At 43.6% G+C, this 20,632-nt stretch overlaps 1 protein-coding gene across 1 annotated transcript in view; it reads right to left on the minus strand.

Annotated features, from left to right (window-relative positions):
* LOC134207819 (mannosyl-oligosaccharide alpha-1,2-mannosidase IA-like) overlaps positions 1-19,092 on the minus strand; it is an 80,191-nt gene extending 61,099 nt beyond the window's left edge. Inside the window, 1 exon segment of the mRNA XM_062683758.1 lies at positions 17,949-19,092. Coding sequence (XP_062539742.1) covers positions 17,949-18,380 — 432 coding nt within the window. The 5' untranslated portion in view covers positions 18,381-19,092.
* Positions 19,093-20,632: the final 1,540 nt, after the last annotated feature.

Consider the following 20,632-nt stretch of genomic DNA (forward strand, 5'->3'; position numbering starts at 1 on the left):
CCGCATAAGTCGCGTGGCGCAGTGAGATCATGGATCAGCCACGTAAGTCTTGGGTAGCGCCGGACAGAATTCATCAGGAGGTTGGAACGTTCCGTAGGATGCTGGCTGGTCAGCAGGAGGAGCTTTGGATCGGAACACTTAGGAGCTGGTCAGCAGAGCATCGAGAGGCGCTGTGCAAGCTTCGGAGTCGGGCCACTTGTGCAGGCGCATGTGGCGGTTGTCGTACAAACATCGGAGTGGTGGCCATTTGTACGGGCAACGGATGTGGACCAGGAGAAATTGTTCCGGCGAGGAGGAGCTCTGCACGGGAGGCGTGCATCCTAAGGATGGGTGTTGGATTACGAGGTAGGGTGCGACGCCTCGGTGCATGAAGCCGGTTAGTTGTAGTTGCTCTTAGGTATAGATAAAGGCAATGTTTGTTATAGATGATTGTAAATACCCGTTGTGTTTGAATAAAAAAGAGAGCTGCAGCTGCCGGCAGAGTATCAGTCAGTAGCCTGCCGTGGTGTAGAGAGGGACCTCTAGTATTGTTTTGTTCTTCGTGAGGGGGTTCCCTTCTTCTGGCCAACAGATTTTACAGTTTAAGTAAAGAAACGCCTACTGTTCCATACCAACGGAATGAGTGCTTTAATAACCATTATAGCACACAATAAAGTTGCATAATAGTAGTTTGTGCAACTAGTTGCAAAAAGATGATTTTTTCAGCACGAGTTGTACGTTTATCCAACGAGGCTTGCCGAGTTGGATAAATACTACGAGTGCTGAAAAAATCGAGTTTTGCAACGAGTTGCACACGCATTTTTTTGCAATGACGAAAAATGGGTTTTGATAAAATAAATCTATACCAAAATTGTACAATCGAATTTACTCCACATGATCATTCATGCCAATAAATTATGTTGCGGCAGAGAACAATAAGATTCCATCTTATCGTGCCAAATTGCATAGCTTGAAAAGCTATGAAGCGATGGATGCAATTGCCTTTGGAAAATTGTGATGTTATGTCCAACAAACCCTTTCATTTATTACAAGACGCTTAGAGTACACTATTTAAACACTCACCCAAACTAATTCAGCTAAATGTAGTCATGTAACTACTGTCCCAATGTAGGTTTTTCATTATAGCACCCAAATGAGTGCTATAATGAATATTATGCAACCCATTTAAGTTGCATAATGGTCATTAAAGCACCCATTCTGTTGGTATGGAAAAGTAGGCCGTTTTATCACTCAAATGACAACTGTAAACCAGGTATTATGATCAGGAATTGCAAAAATGAGTTTTTCCATATATTTGGGAATTTTCCTGATTCTAGTGACATATTAAATAGCCAAAATAATGGAGTGGTTAGTTCCACTGCTAGGGTTTTCATAAATATAGGAGGGATTCCATCAGGACCAGGACCTTTCGAAGCATCTAAACTACGTAGGGCCTGCAAAATGTCATGGACATGAAGTTGATTCACTCCAATATCATTTGAAAAGTCTGGAAAAATGCAAAATAGTCGCGGTCACGATCATTTTCAGAAAATGTAGAATAGGTTTCCTGGAAAAAATCTGCAAAAAGATTACAGTTCTTTTCCGAGCTATTCCCCGCGTTTTCGTCAAGATGCATAATTGATGGAAAGTTATTAGATTTCAGTTTTGTTTTTACCTAATTAAAGAAGTTCTTAGGACAGGACTTTATTTCGCTCTCAGTTTTTGAATTGTAATCTTCCAATGCGTTACTGATAGCGTAATTCAATTGATCGCATACGTCCAAGTAATATACTAAATTTTCATTACTGTTATGACTTTTGTAAATTTTGTGTGCTTTTTGCTTGCGATTTCTTACACACTTAAAATAAATCGCCGAATTCGGTAAAATTTTACCGTAATCTCAACAGCAGAACTGTTCGATAAATAATTTTACTGATTTTCGGCGATTTTGACAGTTGAGCAATGGAAAAAAATACAAAAAATCTGTAAAAAAAATTACCGAACAGTTCTGCTGTTGAGATTTCGGTAAAATTTACCGAATACTGTAAAATGAGTTAAGTGTGTAAATTCTTGATTTGCCGGTTATACCAAATTGGGTCTTTATTATTGTTATGACGTCGTTTTCGTTTTAGTGGAGTTTCTTGTGAGATTATGTCAGATAATAATCTGTAAAAAGTGTTAACAGATGCTTCGACATTTTCTTCATTTCTTAAAACTATTTGCCAGTTTCATTTATTCATTTATTTAGTTAACATCTAAACAGATAACACTGAATCAACAATTTGACGCCACAATGCACGGTTCGAGGCCGCATCTCTCCATCCTCGGATACGCCCCACGCTCGCCAAGTCGTTCTGCACCTGGTCTGCCCATCTCGCTCGCTGCGCTCCACGCCGTCTCGTACCTGCCGGATCGGAAGCGAACACCATCTTTGCAGGGTTGCTGTCCGGCATTCTTGCAACATGCCCTGCCCATCGTACCCTTCCGGCTTTAGCTACCTTCTGGATACTGGGTTCGCCGTAGAGCTGGGCGAGCTCATGGTTCATTCTTCGCCGCCACACACCGTCTTCTTGTACACCGCCAAAGATGGTCCTAAGCACCCGTCTCTCGAATACTCCGAGTGCTTGCAAGTCCTCCTCGAGCATTGTCCATGTTTCATGTCCGTAGAGGACTACCGGTCTTATTAACGTCTTGTACATGACACATTTGGTGCGGTGGCGAATCTTTTTCGACCGCAGTTTCTTCTGGAGCCCGTAGTAGGCCCGACTTCCACAGATGATGCGCCTTCGTATTTCACGACTAACGTTGTTGTCAGCCGTTAGCAAGGATCCGAGGTAGACGAATTCCTCGACCACCTCGAAGGTATCCCCGTCTATCGTAACACTGCTTCCCAGGCGGACCCTGTCGCGCTCGGTTCCACCCACAAGCATGTACTTTGTCTTTGACGCATTCACCACCAGTCCAATTTTTGTTGCTTCACGTTTCAGGCGGGTGTACAGTTCTGCCACCTTTGCAAATGTTCGGCCGACAATGTCCATGTCATCCGCGAAGCAAATAAATTGACTGGATCTGTTGAAAATCGTACCCCGGCTGTTACACCCGGCTCTCCGCATGACACCTTCTAGCGCAATGTTGAACAACAGGCACGAAAGTCCATCACCTTGTCTTAGTCCCCGGCGCGATTCGAACGAACTGGAGTGTTCGCCCGAGATCTTCACACAGTTCTGCACACCATCCACCGTTGCTTTGATCAGTCTGGTAAGCTTTCCAGGGAAGCTGTTCTCGTCCATAATTTTCCATAGCTCTACGCGGTCTATACTGTCGTATGCCGCCTTGAAATCAACGAACAGATGGTGCGTTGGGACCTGGTATTCACGGCATTTTTGAAGGATTTGCCGTACAGTAAAGATCTGGTCCGTTGTCGAGCGGCCGTCAACGAAGCCGGCTTGATAACTTCCCACGAACTCGTTCACTAATGGTGACAGACGACGGAAGATGATCTGGGATATCACTTTGTAGGCGGCATTAAGGATGGTGATCGCTCGAAAGTTCTCACACTCCAGTTTGTCGCCTTTCTTGTAGATGGGGCATATAACCCCTTCCTTCCACTCCTCCGGTAGCTGTTCGTTTTCCCAGATTCTGACTATCAGTTTGTGCAGGCAAGTGGCCAGCTTTTCCGGGCCCATCTTGATGAGCTCAGCTCCGATACCATCCTTACCAGCTGCTTTATTGGTCTTTAGCTGTTGAATGGCATCCTTAACTTCCCTCAAGGTGGGGGCTGGTTGGCTTCCATCGTCCGCTGAACTGACGTAGTCATCTCCTCCGCTGCCTTGACTTTCATTGCCTGTACTCTCAGCGCCATTCAGATGTTCCTCGTAGTGCTGCTTCCACCTTTCGATCACCACACGTTCGTCCGTCAAGATGCTCCCATCCTTATCCCGGCACATTTCGGCTCGCGGCACGAAGCCTTTGCGGGATGCGTTGAGCTTCTGATAGAACTTGCGTGTATCTTGAGAACGGCACAGCTGTTCCATCTCCTCGCACTCCGCTTCTTCCAGGCGGCGTTTCTTCTCCTGAAAAGGCGGGTCTGTTGTCTCCGCTTCCGTCTATAACGTTCCACGTTCTGCCGGGTACCTTGCTGCAGCGCGACCGCCCGCGCTGCGTCCTTCTCCTCCAGAATCTGTCTGCACTCTTCGTCGAACCAATCGTTCCGTCGACTTCGACCCATATACCCGACGTTGTTCTCCGCTGCGTCGTTAATGGCTGCTTTGACTGTATTCCAGCAGTCCTCAAGGGGCCCCATCGAGCTCACCCTCTTCCGGCAACGCTGCCTCGAGATGCTGCGCGTATGCAGTGGCGACATCAGGTTGCTTCAGTCGCTCTAGGTCGTACCGCGGCGGTCGTCGGTACCGAACATTGTTGATGACGGATAGTTTTGGGCGCAGTTTAACCATCACCAGATAGTGGTCAGAGTCGATGTTAGCGCCACGATATGTCCTGACGTCGATAATGTCGGAGAAGTGCCGTCCATCAATCAGAACGTGGTCGATTTGTGATTCTGTCTGCAGTGGCGATCTCCAGGTGTACCGATACGGGAGGCTGTGTTGGAAGTAGGTGCTGCGAATGGCCATATTCTTGGAGGCGGCGAAATCAATTAGTCGTAGGCCGTTTTCGTTCGTCAGCCGGTGAGCGCTGAACTTTCCTATAGTCGGTCTAAAATCCTCCTCTTGGCCAACCTGAGCGTTCAAATCTCCTATGATGATTTTGACGTCGTGGCTTGGGCAGCTGTCGTACTCACGTTCCAGCTGCGCGTAGAATGCGTCCTTATCATCATCAGTGCTTCCGGAGTGTGGGCTATGGACGTTGATTATGCTGAAGTTGAAGAACCGGCCTTTGATCCTCAACCTGCACATTCTCTCGTTGATCGGCCACCACCCGATCACGCGCCTTTGCATGTCGCCCATCACTATGAAAGCTGTTCCCAGCTCGTGTGTTGCCGCAGCTCTGGTAGATGGTATGATTACCTCTAAACGTTCGCACCATTGATCCCTTCCAACAAACCTCCTGCAGCGCTACGATGCCGAATCCACGGTCCTTGAGCACATCGGCGAGTATGCGCGTGCTCCCGATGAAGTTGAGAGATTTGCAGTTCCATGAACCTAGCTTCCAATCGCTAGTTCCTTTTCGTCGCAGTGGTCTTCGCCGATGGTTCCGGTCCGTACTCTCTTGTTGATTGTTCGTTGCGTGATTTTTTTTAAAGGCTGGCTTGCAGGGCCTGACACCAAACGCCCTGAATTTCCGGAGGACCATTCCTCCTTATTTCCGGTGGACCATGGTGCACAGTTTCACTTAGAGTCCCTCGCTGGCACTCGGACGATGATCAGCCGCCCCTAACATGGGGAACAGACGCTGTTGTGAGCCGATCCTGACATGGAGAACAGACGCTCAATAAGATTTGCACCTCCGGAGAGGAGCAAACCCCCCTTCCCTGTCAGCATACGACCATAGTTCCCACCGGGGTTGGTTACCCGATCTTCCCTAAGGTTGCTCGTATCCCGGCCAGCACCGCGGGGAGGTAGGGATAGGAGTTGCTGGGTAAGAGGCTAAGGACCGCGAGATGGGGTCTATTTTATTCCTTCAGGTACGCGAAGTACCAATGGTACGCTTTACCCAGCATTTGCCAGTTTACACTATTTTCATAGTTCGCTAAATTATATTCAAAAAATTCAAATTTCCAAATAGTTTTAATAGATCTGTGCAAATTAAGAGGACTAGTCGATAAAATGATTGTATTGTTTTTGATTTTCGAGTTAGAAATAACATTATTGAAGGAGAAACAGCTTGTTTACAATAGTTTGATGCGCTTTCATGAAATAAAAATCCGTGAAAATTTGGCAGAATTCCTTTCATTGTTTATGTTTTCTATGAAAGCGGGAGAGAATAAAATGTAAATATCGTGTGACCTCTCTCAATGAAAATGAAAATCTCAGTACTGATGGCTCTAGCTGACTACGTTTGGCGGCTCCTCTTGAAAGTCACGGATTCCTGCAACATCTGAAAAATAGCGGCTTATGGGAGCCAACGCGTTCCGGACAAAAACGAGGGACGTGAAAGCGCTAACTTATTTTATGTTGTGTTTACAAAGACTTGAAAAAATGTTGGGCAAGAGATTTTCAATCCCGAAGAGTCATATGGACCTAACAGGGCAATTTTGTTTCAAGCATGAGCAGGAATTGAGGTGATGTCTGTATGTGTGTGTACAAAAATGTGAAACACACTTTTTAATACTTAGCATTATCCGATTTGCTCACAATAGGATGCAATCTTCGCATAATGCGGCCTAGTTGTTTCCTATTGAAAATTGGCCTGATCAGTCATTGCGTTCCAGAGTTATTGACAAAACATTGTTTTTTGCTAAGGGTCCCCCCTTGGAAAAAAAATTTCAAAATCGAAAAAAAAAATTCCAAAAACTGCTGCAATGCATTCATCAAATCTATCCCCTTAAAGTACCCTTTTGACCTCTCTTATATGTTTTTTTTTCTCATTTTTATAATGCACGAGAAAGGCACCACCAACGCTAGGTGGATTAATTTGGGTTTTTGTCTCCAGTTTTGCTTCTTAAAAAGTAAGATGACACTTTCTGGATCCAGCACATATGTCGAATGATCGGAGCACAGTTTTAGCTATGATCGAAGTAGCCGTTGAAGCACATAAGAACCCTGTCGAAAGTATGCCTGTTGTCACAGCCGGACAATGTCCGCTAGTTTTCTATCGCGTGAGGACCATTGGTTATTGACTGACAGTCGGACTACAATCCCGGCCTACAGTAGTTACCGCGGTATAAATGCTCAATACCCGATTATGAAGTTGAGTCTCTGACACTGTGAGCTCAAGTTCCGACTTCCTACCTATAGTTAGAAAGTCTGGTGTTACTTCCCAGAGATTTTAACGTGCATCATCTTGCGTAGCGCTCATACCCGATCAGGAATGCATAACAAAATTATAACTAAATTATATCAATGGTTGTTATTTAAAACAACGTGTTATAATTAGATAATTCAATAAAAATGCGTCTTCGGCTAGTTTTATTTCATGTCTAAAATATAACAACATTAGTTACGTAAATTCTTACAAAATAATTGCCTACATTTTATGTTAATCACCCTTGATATAACTTGACCCCATGATCGATATTAATAGCTGAAACAAAGTTAATTACCTACATTATGGATGGAAGTCCTTCGTTGTAGCGTAACAGATCTTTATCCATGATGTATGCAATTACCTTGAAAGTATATTTTTGTACTGAAAATTTCTATTGACGTTCCAAAGCAAATAGTTTTTAAAATTGCAGCCAATCCCATCAAACTTATTAACATTCAATATTCAATTTAAATTTGACTGAATTTTACCAGCAAGCACATTTAAAATTCATTTCACTTCAAAAGAACAATATGATCGATTTAATGTTACGTTCATTTGCAGTTGATATGGAGGTATAAACCTCTGAATTAATTGTTGCGGCTGGAGGGATTTTTGATATATTTTTTGTTTTTTTTAACATTTAACCAGCCAAATTTATAACACATTTTGTTTCAATATTTTTCTGAAACAAATTACTCCCCTTGTTATAATTTTGTTATGCATTATTGATCGGGTAGGTACCATTCGAACCCGCTTGGACGATTTATCGTCGACTTTTGAGAAAATTACAGCAGCAGGAGCTGTAAATTGGACTGTAAATCAGCCTCAAAATTGGACCATAAGCGGTTCCGTGATGGTGCCCTGAAGCGAAAACGGCAATCCGATGGAGAAGAAAATGTCTCCGCTCCGCTCCCTTTGATGATTCTATTGATCCTACGCGGACCAACCCCAGGCATTGGTGAAATTTATTAATGCAAGGGTACAGCACGAAAAGCGATCAAACAAGCAACGGAGCAATTGTAGTAAAATATTGAGGCGAAAATATCACCTAGGAGTACGATGACTAATTTATGGCGAACGGTGAACTCTCTACGTGGCAACCGACAAAAGCTGATCAGACGGGTTCACCGATGACCCCGAAGATGGAGCAGAAGAATTGGAGAAATTGCATATCTTCGTGATCTGTCGAAAGCGTACGACACCGCCTGGCGAAATGGCATTTGCGAATCCTATAGTCATGGCTTTCCTTGTTGCCATGCAGCCCATCCCGTGTGCTCCAAACGGAGTACAAATTCTTATGTACACAGACGGCATCCTCATCCTAGTACGAGGATCAGAAGAGAAAGGTTTGCACCGGAAACTGCAGGCGACAGTCAAAGCAGTAACCGTAATAGGAATAAGATTACAGCCGAGGAAGACACCCCAAGATTTTGCTTCCACATACAACACAATGGTCGGTTACGCTTTTGGAGAATTTTTAACCCGCCCCATAAACTCAGTTATGCCACGGACAACCATTCGGATGCTCGCTAGAAGTCGACACAACAACATTATTTTTATCGAGTTTCCGACCATGTACTTACTCGATGTAACGGATACAGTGCTTCCCGCTGTCGACCTGCTTGTAAGGTAGAGCGACCGAGTATGGCACGCGCATGAACCGTCGATAGTTTGGGACCTAATAGCTGCTGTCGGTCAGATTCCAAAGGGCGACACACCGGGACATTAGTAGTCCCAAGCAAGGTGACAAAGTAGGGTCTGCTTTTAACTCCCATGGCGTAGTCCGGAAGTTTAGTCTTCCAAAGGAATGCTACATATTCTCGGCGGAGGCATATGCCTCCAAGAAGGCAGTAACAATTATATAAAATATCAGAGCCGAGGTGGTGTTTTTTTCCTGCTAGCATTAGAAACGGGAGCATCGAGAGCAAAATAAAACCTGTAAGTTTCTTCTGGTTCCCGACTCGGCGTGAATGGAAATACAGTGGCTGATAGACTGACAAAAAAGGCCAGAGAACAACCCGTCATCGACACATCCATCCCAGGCGAAGATGCTCTGCGAACGGTAAAACAGGCGATACGGCACCGGTGATATGAGTCTAGGAATACTAATCTGAGGAAGATAAAACACGACACGAATAGGTGATTAGCGTAGCGCAACGAACCAGCGTGCCTTAATACGGCTGAGGATTGGTCACACCCGGCTGATCCACACTTTCCTGCGAAAAAAGATCTTCCGCTCACTTGCGAACTCTGCGCAACCGTAGTCGACGTGCGATGCCTTATTCTGCATCATGAAAGAGGAAGAGCGACAGCGACAGAACTACCAGCGTGATGAGCTCTGACTTACTTACTTACTTATGGGTCCTGTACACCTCCGGTGATGCAAAGGGCCGACTTGAAAGATCTCCATCCTGAGCGATGTCCAGCTATCGCTTTAACCTGTTGCCAGGTTAGATTTCGGTCGACTTCTTTTATTTCTTTATTGAGGCTTCGCCACCATGAGTCTCTGGGTCTGCCTCTGCTGCGATGTCCCGCTGGGTTCCAGTCTAATGCTTGTTTACAGATCTCGTTTCCGCCCCTACGTAGAATGTGGCCGACCCAGTCCCACTTCCGATTCCGAATTTCTGTTGCTATCGGCGTCTGGTGACAACGACGATGGAGCTCGTTGTTTTTCCAGATATTTCTTAAACGCGCAAAGGCAGCGCTTGCTTTCTTGATCCGTGCGCCTATGTCGATCTTGGTACCGCCGTCTGACGCCGTCTGGCTGTTAAGATATTGAAAGCTTTCAACATTCTCCACTGATTGCCCGGCTACTGTGAAACTGGAAGGAGTCACTGTGTTTACATCCAACGATTGTAACAGTTTGATTTGGTAACCTGTGTTCCCAACAAAGCACAGATACATATCTTTGGGTTGTTGATTTTTTTCGGTTTTCGGTTTCACCGAAAAAAATCAACAACCCAAAGATATAAAAATTCACGGTGACCAAAACCCTACTAAAAGCACAGATACTGATGCTATTAATTGGCGGCTATGAACACTACCTTTATGGTAGCTGCTAACTAGCGTACCCTTTCTAGTTGAGACACCAATTCTACTAGATCTAATAACATAAACAAACTAATAATGATCTGATAAGCCTCATCAGTTGGCCAATACTTCTCTTTGTTATCTACGGTATTCATGCCGTAGATTATAAATAGGAACGAATAAAGATCCAAAGCCTCTTACTTAAAGTGATCGGCAGTCGAAGACAAGAAGTGAATCGTAAAAAGAGTATAAACGCGTTATCGTACGAAAATTAACCAGGTAATAGTCGGTTTGATATTTTGTGGCTCAGTAGCTTACGGCTAAACCTTCAAGTGAAGGTTTTTTTGTGCGGTCTACGCAGGTCCCGGAGCCGTCGTTCTTCCAGTGCGCTGTGGTGTTGCTCGTACGGTCGAGTCGTGTGCTGGTGTGTGCACTAATCACCGAATCCGCGATCGCCCCTTGGCGGTTGTGACATCGTGCGGAAACGTGAATAACAAGAAGCGTCAAGACGTCAGTGGTGAAAGAGTAGGCAAACGCTTGCCACGTTGGGACCCGGAAACCAAAACCGTAAGTCATCAGCCATACCACCCCTCGCGAGGCGAGCACACTACCAACCTCCGCGCCGTCGAACACGTTATCGACCGGCATCGATTGACCATTTGAGACGCTCCTCGTAGTCCTGCCAAGCCAATACCATCCGGCCCATCGTCGTCCGACGTACTTTCGTCCGGCCTCCTCTCCGGAGGTGCATATCTTACTGAGCGTCTGTTCTCCACGTTAGGGGCGGCTGATCATCGTCCGAGTGCCAGCGAGGGACTCTAAGTGAAACTGTGCACCATGGTCCACCGGGAATAACGAAAAGGGACTAACGATTGGAAACTCGGTTCGTGGAACTGCAAATCTCTCAACTTCATCGGAAGCACACGCATACTTGCCGATGTGGTCAAGGACCGTGGATTCGGCATCGTAGCGCTGCAGGAAGTTTGTTGGAAGGGATCAATGTTGCGAACGTTTATAGGTAATCGTACCATCTACCAGAGCTGCGGCAACACACAAGAGCTGGGAGCATCTTTCATAGTGATGGGCGATATGCAAAGGCGCGTGATCGGGTGGTGACCGATCAATGAGAGAATGTGCATGTTGAGGATCAAAGGCCGGTTCTTCAACTTCAGCATAATTAACGTCCATAGCCCACACTTCGGAAGCACTGATGATGATAAGGACGCATTCTACGCGCAGCTGGAACGTGAGTACGACAGCTGCCCAAGCCACGATGTCAAAATCATCATAGGAGATTTGAACGCTCAGGTCGGCCAAGAGGAGGAGTTTAGACCGACTATTGGGAAGTTCAGCGCTCACCGGCTGACGAACGAAAACGGTCTACGACTAATTGATTCAGCCGCCTCTAAGAATATGGCCATTCGCAGCACCTACTTTCAACACAGCCTTCCGCATCGATACACCTAGAGATCACCACCGCAGACAGAATCACAAATCGATCACGTTCTGATTGATGGACGGGACTTCCCCGACATTATCGACGTCAGGACATATCGTGGCGCTAACATCGACTCTGATCACTATCACTGGTGATGGTTAAACTGCGCCCAAAACTATCCGTCATCCACAATGTTCGGTACCGACGACAGCCGCGGTACGACCTAGAGCGACTGAAGCAACCTGATGTCGCCACTGCATACGCGCAGTATCTCGAGGCAGCGTTGCCGGAAGAGGGTGAGCTCGATGGGGTCCCTCTTGAGGACTCTGGAATACAGTTAAAGCAGCCATTAACGACACAGCGGAGAACAATATCGGGTATGTGGGACGAAGTCGACGGAAAGATTGGTTCGACGAAGAGTGCAGACAGATTCTGGAGGAGAAGGACGCAGCGGAGTGCGAGGAGATGGAACAGGAAACACGCAACTTCTATCAGAAGCTCAACGCATCCCGCAAAGGCTTCGTACCGCGACCCGAAACGTACAGGGATAAGGATGGGAGCATCTTGACGGACGAACGTGTGGTGATCGAAAGGTGGAAGCAGCACTACGAGGAACATTTAAATGGCGCTGAGAATACAGGCAGTGAAAGTCAAGGCAGTGGAGGAGATGACTACGTCAGTTCAGCGAACGATGAAAGCCAACCAGCCCCATCAAACAGCTAAAGACCAATAAAGCAGCTGGTAAGGATGATATCGCTGAGCTCATCACTTGCACTCGCCTGCACAAACTGATAGTCAGAATCTGGGAAACTGAACAGCTACCGGAGGAGTGGAAGGAAGGGGTTATATGCCCCATCTACACGAAAGGCGACAAGCTGGAGTGTGAGAACTTTCGAGCGATCACCATCCTTAATGCCGCCTAAAAAGTGATATCCCAGATCATCTTCCGACGTTTGTCACCAGTAGTGAATGAGTTCGTGGGAAGTTATCAAGCCGGCTTTGTTGACGGCCGCTTGACAACGGACCAGACCTTTACTGTACGGCAAATCCTCCAAAAGTGCCGTGAATACCAGGTCCCAACGCACCATCTGTTCATTGATTTCAAGGCGGCATACGACAGTATAGAGCTATGGAAAATTATGGACAAGAACAGCTTCCCTGGAAAGCTTACCAGACTGATCAAAGCAACGCTGGATGGTGTGCAAAACTGTGTGAAGATTTCGGGCGAACACTCCAGTTCGTTCAAATCTGCGCCGGGGACTAAGACAAGGTGATGGACTTTCGTGCCTGTTGTTCAACATTTCGCTAGAAGGTGTCATGCAGAGAGCCGGGTGTAACAGCCGGGGTACGATTTTCAACAGATCCAGTCAATTTATTTGTTTCGCGGATGACATGGACATTGTCGGCCGAACATTTGCAAAGCTGACAGAACAGTACACCCGCATGAAACGTGAAGCAAAAGTTGGACTGGTGGTGAATGCACCGAAGACAAAGTACATGCTAGTGGGCGGAACCAAACACGACAGGGCCCGCCTAGGAGGCATTGTTACGATGGATGGGGATACCTTTGAGGTGGTCGAGGAATTCGTCTACCTTGGATCCTTGCTAACGGCTGATAACAATGTTAGTCGTGAAATACGAAGGCGCATCATCTGTGGAAGTCGGGCCTACTACGGGCTCCAGAAGAAACTGCGGTCAAAAAAGATTCGCCACCGCACCAAATGTGTCATGTACAAGACGTTAATAAGACCGGTTGTCCTCTACGGACATGAAACATGGACAACGCTCGAGGAGGACTTGCAAGCACTCGGAATATTCGAGAGACGGGTGCTTAGGACCATCTATGGCGGTGTGCAAGAAGACGGTGTGTGGCGGCGAAGAATGAACCATGAGCTCGCCCAACCCTACGGCGAACCCATTATCCAGAAGGTAACTTAAGCCGGAAGGGTACGATGGGCAGGGCATGTTGCAAGAATACCGGACAGCAACCCTGCAAAGTTGGTGTTCGCTTCCGATCCGGCAGGTACGAGACGGTGTGAAGCGCAGCGAGCGAGATGGGCAGACCAGGTGCAAAACGACTTGGCGAGCGTGGGGCGTATTCGAGGATAGAGAGATGCGGCCTCGAACCGTGTATTGTGGCGTCAAATTGTTGATTCAGTGTTATCTGTTTAGATGTAGACTAAATCAGGGTGTCTACTCATCTGCAAAAACAAAATTCCCTGATTTTTCCAGGTGTTTTACATTAATTTCCAGGTAAAAACAAACTTGCCATATATAGATTTTAGCAGCAAAATAATCGATTCAAACAAGTAAATATTGCGAAAAACAATTTTAAAAAAATAATAATTTTTAGTTGCCTCACTAAAACAATGTTGTAAATTATCTAAGAAATTCTTCCAGGAATTCCTTCGCAAGTTCACCCAGAAATTACTTCAGCCATTCAATCAAAAATTCCTTCAGGAATCAAATAGAAAATTCCTCCAGGATTCCTTTGAACATTTCTCCATAGATTTCATCGGAATATCCTCCGGAAATGATTACAGAAATTCCTTCAAAAAGGGAACTTTAAGAATTGCCTCAGAATTTACCTTAGAACTTCCTCCAGGATTTCATTTGAAAATTTCTTCGCAAAACTTTAGAAAACTTCTAAAGAAATGGTTCCGGAAATTGCTTTACAGATGCATTTGGCAATTCCATTACGGTTTTTTTAAATTCCTTCTTTGGAAATTTGGTTAACAAATCTTTCGAAAATTTCTTTGAATTTTATTTCAGCTATTTCTTTTTAAAAGAAACTTAAGAACTCCTCTTAAGTTCCGGAAATATGTTTGGGAATTTCATTAGGAATTCCTTCAGAACTTCTTGCGAGAACTCCTTAAGGAAATGTGTTGATGCAAAAATATAAGATTGCTTGGTCCATGACGTTAGGCATAAGGACGTTAGGCGTAATACGACCTTTTTTATGTCGTGGGCTGTTTTTTGGGCATTTTATGCTTAACATCCTTTATGCCTAACGTCCTTATACCTGACACGGAGTATACTGCCGTTCTACGCATAATTGTCCCATGTTACGTTTGCTGAAAAAATCCAAACTCGAGTCAATTTGTCCCACTAATTTCAGAATCGAATGGATCTTGAAATTGAACAAATATTTTTGGGGTGTTATGAGCGTAGGCAATACTATTTCAGGACAGCAAACAACAACTTATTTTTATCAGTGGGACAAATTGGCTTCAGTTTGAATTTTTTCATCAAAGGTAACATGGGACAACTATGCGTAGAACGGCAGTATAACCGAGATTACTATTGTTGCTCTTGTTCGCGTGACCAACATCTAGTTTGTTCTAGTGTGTGACCAACATCTAGTTCGTTTAGACCTAGCAGCCAAGGTAAGTGTCAAAGCGGTCAATTTATAGCCTATTCAGATAACACCTTTTTTGATCATAAATATTCTGATAAACAACAACCTGATGCCATCCCCATACATTCAATTCTCTTTCTTCACTTGAACACGATACATATTTTTTACGATAAATAATCTAATCGTAATCTGAGTAGGTTATTAAGCTTATTGAAGCATATTTTGGCAGAATAATTTAAATGGTTACAGCTCCACTAGCTTTCTATTACTTATGGCTTTACTGTAAAAACCTTCGGAAAATCCTTCCGGTATTATTTTGAAAGAATTTTTTAGGAACTCATGCAGAAGTATCTTGAGGAAAACTTTAGAAAACACCTAGAGGAGTTTTTCCGGATATTTTGCCTTTAAGAATTCTTTGGAAATTCGTCGAAAATACCTTTAGAAACTCCTTTGAAAAATCCTACGGCTATTCTTTCAAGAATTCCTTTAGCAACAATTCTTCATAAATCACTTACACCTTTATTTTTCAAAAATCCCTTCAGGTGATTTCTTTGAAAAATCCTCCGGATATTCCTTGGAAAACTGATCTCGAAATTCCTTCGGAAGTTCCTCCAGAAATTGCTTTGAAAAATCCTAAGTAATTTATTATTTTTAATATATTCCAAAAGAATTTTCGAGGAATACTAAAAAATTTACTAAGCAATCCCTAATTGATTTCCCGAATAAATTCCTAGATTTCACCAAGAATAGCTTTGGAAATTGGGAAATATGGGGCCCTCCTTAGCCGTGCGGTAAGACGCGCGGCTACAAAGCAAGACCATGCTGAGGGTGGCTGGGTTCGATTCCCGGTGCCGGTCTAGGCAATTTTCGGATTGGAAATTTTCTCGACTTCCTTGGGCATAAAAGTATCATCGTGTTAGCCTCATGATATACGAATGCAAAAATGGTAACTTGGCTTAGAAACCTCGCAGTTAATAACTGTGGAAGTGCTTAATGAACACTAAGCTGCGAGGCGGCTCTGTCCCAGTGTGGGGATGTAATGCCAATAAGAAGAAGAAGAAGAAGCTTTGGAAATTCTCAAGGAATTCTTTTGAAGATGGCAAATCATTGCGGAACAACGATCCATTAATGTTCACTACATTTTTGATAGATTTAATTGGTATAATTATTCAAATATTTGTAAGGATTTTTTTCATCTTCTGAGAGAATTTCACTCATGATCACAGGGTATTGAAATTTCCCTGATTATGTGAGGAATTCCCTGATATTTCCTGGTTTTTTCCAGGTTTGGAGAAATTCCCTGATAATTCCAGGTTTTCCAGGTTTTTCCAGGTAGTAGACACCCTGTAAATAAATCGACATAGTTGTTTCATAAGGGCCGAAGTCGCAAATGTAAACAAACCGAGTTTATGTCATAGATCGAACCTCCTGGAAATGTACTATATGTAGCATATTCAAAATGGTACAAAATGTTGTTTTTTTGCTGTAAAAACAGAAAAATACAGAAGGGCGATATTACATTTCCGTTGGAATTTTTTTCTCGGTGCGATTGCGCCCCGTTTTCTCCATGGCAGCAAAAGGGCTAAACTGTGTTTCATTTTTGCATTATGACACTTCGTTCTTGCATCAAAAACACATGTGAGCAAAAGGGCTAAACGGTACTTTGAAAACACAACGGGGCGATGCAAACAGGCGATACTGACAAATAGGTTGACAGCCGGGCGTGGAATTTGGGCGAAAAGGATGTTGTCAAAAACATTATGGCGCATTTCTGAAGGGCGCAAGTGTACACTGTTAGAAAAAAAGGACGACTAATTCTTTAATCATATTTTCAAATCGAAATAAATCCAAAGTAAATTTTATTTATATGTGGATTCAATGATTAGATATGGATGAATTTCATGCAAACTATTAACATTTAAAATAACATCTACTCTTTGAAATATAATTGAAAACATGTCATGGAACATTCGAACCCATTTTTCTCCATTCGAGCTCATTGCGACATTGGCCCTTATGAAACAACTGTGTCGAAATGAATGAATATCTGACTATAATTCGCAACTGAAATACTTGTCAGATTTTCAGCATTTTCCTTGGAAAATAAATCCAGAACTTTCTAATGTTTTTGGGCGGGATGCTTACAATCTTGTAAGGCTTCCAATCAGATTCGTCCCGATATCCTCACCATTATATTATGTACTAGCAAACTTATTAAAATCTAACTTTTTTATTTGAAAGATAATTGGTATATTGAATGCATCCTCATCAGGTCATTATCACAGCTCTTCTTTTCCTCATTGCCATTACATCCCCCATTGGGACATTGTCGCCAGCTTAGTGTTCATTCAGCACTTCCACGGATATTGACTGCGAGATTTTTAAGCACCTCCAACCCAAGGATTCCCTATACCGGACCGGAAATCGAACCCAGCCACCTTCAGCATTGTCTTGCTTTGCAGCCGCGCAATTTATCGCACTGCTAAGGAAGACCCCATCATCGTAGCAGCATGTGGAATACCTTTTTGAAAAGATGTGTATTGTGTATACATAGATGATAGGTGTGATTTTTTTATTGGCTCCATGGCTCTGATGATCATCCTAATTGAATTTAGACCAGAATTCTGCCGTGATTTTGAACAATAAAAAATCCTCCATTTCCATCCACACAACTATCAAGTGATATGTTATATTAATTCACATTTCAACAACAAAAACAAAGTCCTACAACGAAGACACATCGGTGTTGCCATTTTTCAAGTTGTAACTGCAACTGATCAAACCAATAATTCCAAGCAAGGTAGATCTAATCCAGCTATAAAAATAGAAATCCAAGGAGCAACATAAATTGTTGATTTGACCTTCATCAACGCTTCATTTTTATTTGAATACACACCGCACATTATATTTCTATCGTAGATCAAACTTCTCGATTAAAACATTTTATTGTTTAGTTTCATGAATGACTATGTAAATGAATACATTAACCTTGTTTTCAGGCAATAAACTTGATTTCTCGATTCTGATGATAACGATTTAACGACTAAGCTAATGAGGTCTTTTTATTTTATATCAATATAACAACATATTAGCTCTTCCAACACATCTGAAAAAGATCGAAACATCAACATGAGCATTGGATCACATTTATGACTGTATCTCAGCGGACGACGGTCCATCAGTGATGCCCACATCTATCACTCGGTTGATCAACTTTACCTGCTTAACCCTGTCTCGCTTCTCATGATCCGTGCCATCGCCGTCATTCTGCTCCTCTATTCGGAACCAGTTCGCCGACCGATTGTACGCCGGCAGATAGCTCACGTTCTGGAAGGCCGGACTCCGCCAGCTGTATTCTTCCCCGTCATCGTAGTCCACGGTTAGGCGGGACCAGTGCTGATAACTGTAGAATGGCCCCCCACGGCCACCGACGCCACCACCTTTGCTGAACTCGTCAACGTCCACAATTAAATTGTCGGCACCACCTCCAGCACCCCCACCCACAAAACTATTGAACTTTGTGTAGTCGTCGTACGTCCGATACCGCTCGGCTGCCCGATCGTCGCTGGATCGCTTGTGAACGACGAGCGTCACACCGGTAACGGCCACCACAAACAGCGCTGTCGCGACCCCACTCAAGGCCGGTGCCATAGCACTGAGCTCACTCGATTCCCCACTCGCCCCGTCACTTCCCGCACTGTTGTTGTTGTTTTGGTTTTTGAGATCTTCACTTGCGTCGTTGCGCTTATCCAATTCAATTTAATTCAATTCAATCTTCTTTTGCGGTGAAAACACCACACTGCTTCTAATGCTGACTGCTGGACAACAACGCTGCTGCTGGCTGTCTCTGTGTCATACATTCACCGAAGAATGCACAACAAGCGTCGCTCAATAAAACATCCGGTCCACAGCTACCGGCGCGGCGCGGCGGTTCTGTCTAAATTGGTGGTGTCTGCGTGTTGGACGATGATGATGATGATGCTGACAAGGTTGGGACCTTAGAATTGGATGACGAGTGAGATTCACGTTCATCGATTCACCACTGAGAGAGCAGAGATCAGGAATGAAGTTTCGAGGTCCACTACCACTTTTTTTATGCCTTGGGTATCGAAAGTTGCATGTCACGCACAACGTCAACCAGCGCCGGTGATGATAATTAATTTTGCGTGGATTCAGAAGTTAAGAGTTGATTGATACAGGGGTCTAATTGATTCGATACATCCACGGTCCTTATGTTGTCAGAAGTCAGCAGTGTTATAACCAGTGTTGTGCTGAATCATTCTCAGACGATAATGATTACAATTTTTGTTTGAGAATTTTTTTCAAATAAGAACCGTAGGCGTGTTGTCCCCGGCCAAAGCTTCTCAAATTTTGGAATCAAACGATAACATGCTGTATGAAACTTTTCGTAAACTTTCCGGAGAACTTCCTGGATAAAATAAATCAATTTCCAAAAGGTTTTTCAAAGGAAGTTATTTTTGAAAGAACGCGGGGTAAACTTGCGTAGTATTCATTTTTTTTAAATGAACTAGAAAAATGTTGAGACGAGTTCCCGTAAGAATAACCAAAAGAACTCCCCGTTATATTTTCAGAAGAATTTCCGTAGGAAGTGTCACATTATTTTTCGGAGATATTCTCTATTGCAGTAGAGATTCTCAAAGAAATTTTCATCGAAATGCAAAAAAGAATTTCTGTAGAAATTCCCAAAGTAGTGCTCTGAGGAATTTCCGGAAAATTTTTTAAGACATTTTCCAGAAGAGTTCCAAGTGAAGTTTAGTGAACAATTTAAAAATTCTCAGAGATGTTTTTTAAAATGATTTTCAGGATGAATTCTCAGAGGAATTTCCGGAGCAATTTTCTGAGGACTTTCCGGAGTGATTTCCAGAGGAGTCCTGGAAGAATTTCAAGAATTTTGGGGTAAATTTCATAGGATTTTCCAGAGGAATTCTTGAAAGAATACTTCCTTACCTATGGGTCCTGTACACTCTCAGTGGTGCAAAGGGCCGACTTGAAAAATCTCCATCCTGAGCTGTTCTGTTCGGTCCTGTTAACTATTCAGCTATCGTTTTAACTTATTGCCAAGTTAGATTTCGGTCGGCTTTTTTTTTTATTTCTTTATTGAGGCTGCGCCGCCATCAGCCTCTGCGTCTGCCTGTCTACATATTTCATTTCCGCCCCTACGTAAGGTGTGGTCAGAGGAAATAAGCGTAAGAATACTCAGAGGAAATCATGGAAGATGTTTCGCAGGACTTTCCGTAGAAATTACTGGAAGAATTAAAGATGGAATTTTCGGTGACATTCCCGGAGGGAACCGCGGAGAAATTTCCGAAGTAATTCTTGGAAGATATCGCGGAGGGAATCCAGGAGACATTCACAGAAGAATACCAAGAATACCCTGAGAAAATCCTTGAGAAATTCCCAAATTTTCAAAGAAATACACGGAAAATTTTTCAAAGGCATTTCTGTAGAAATTACTAGAAGAAAACACGAAGAAAATCCCGCAGGGTTTTCTACGGGGGAAATCTTGTAGGAAATCCCGAAGGATCTAACTGAAATCCTCGACACCCATTATGAGGTGAGTGTATTATTATTTTCCCCATCCGGGGTAGTACACTATAATCAATACGAGGAGTATATTACTTATGCATGAAGTGAAGTAGGTCGTGAGATTTATATCGCCACAGAAATTGCCGTCCGCTCGCTTTTAAATCTACTTTTATATAAAAATCGGACTCAGAATTCAACTCTGAATTCTTTAGAAATCCTGTAAAATTTTCAGCAGTACATACTACAGAATATTTTGAAAATTATTTTAATTTGAATAATATAGTTACGATTAATCTCTGTTTCTGTGAAACTATGGTTTCCAAGAGGCTCGGAAGCCTTCTTCCAAGAGGCTTGAA

The sequence above is a fragment of the Armigeres subalbatus genome, chromosome 1 (genome assembly GCF_024139115.2).
Source record: "Armigeres subalbatus isolate Guangzhou_Male chromosome 1, GZ_Asu_2, whole genome shotgun sequence".
NCBI classification, from domain to species: domain Eukaryota; kingdom Metazoa; phylum Arthropoda; class Insecta; order Diptera; family Culicidae; genus Armigeres; species Armigeres subalbatus.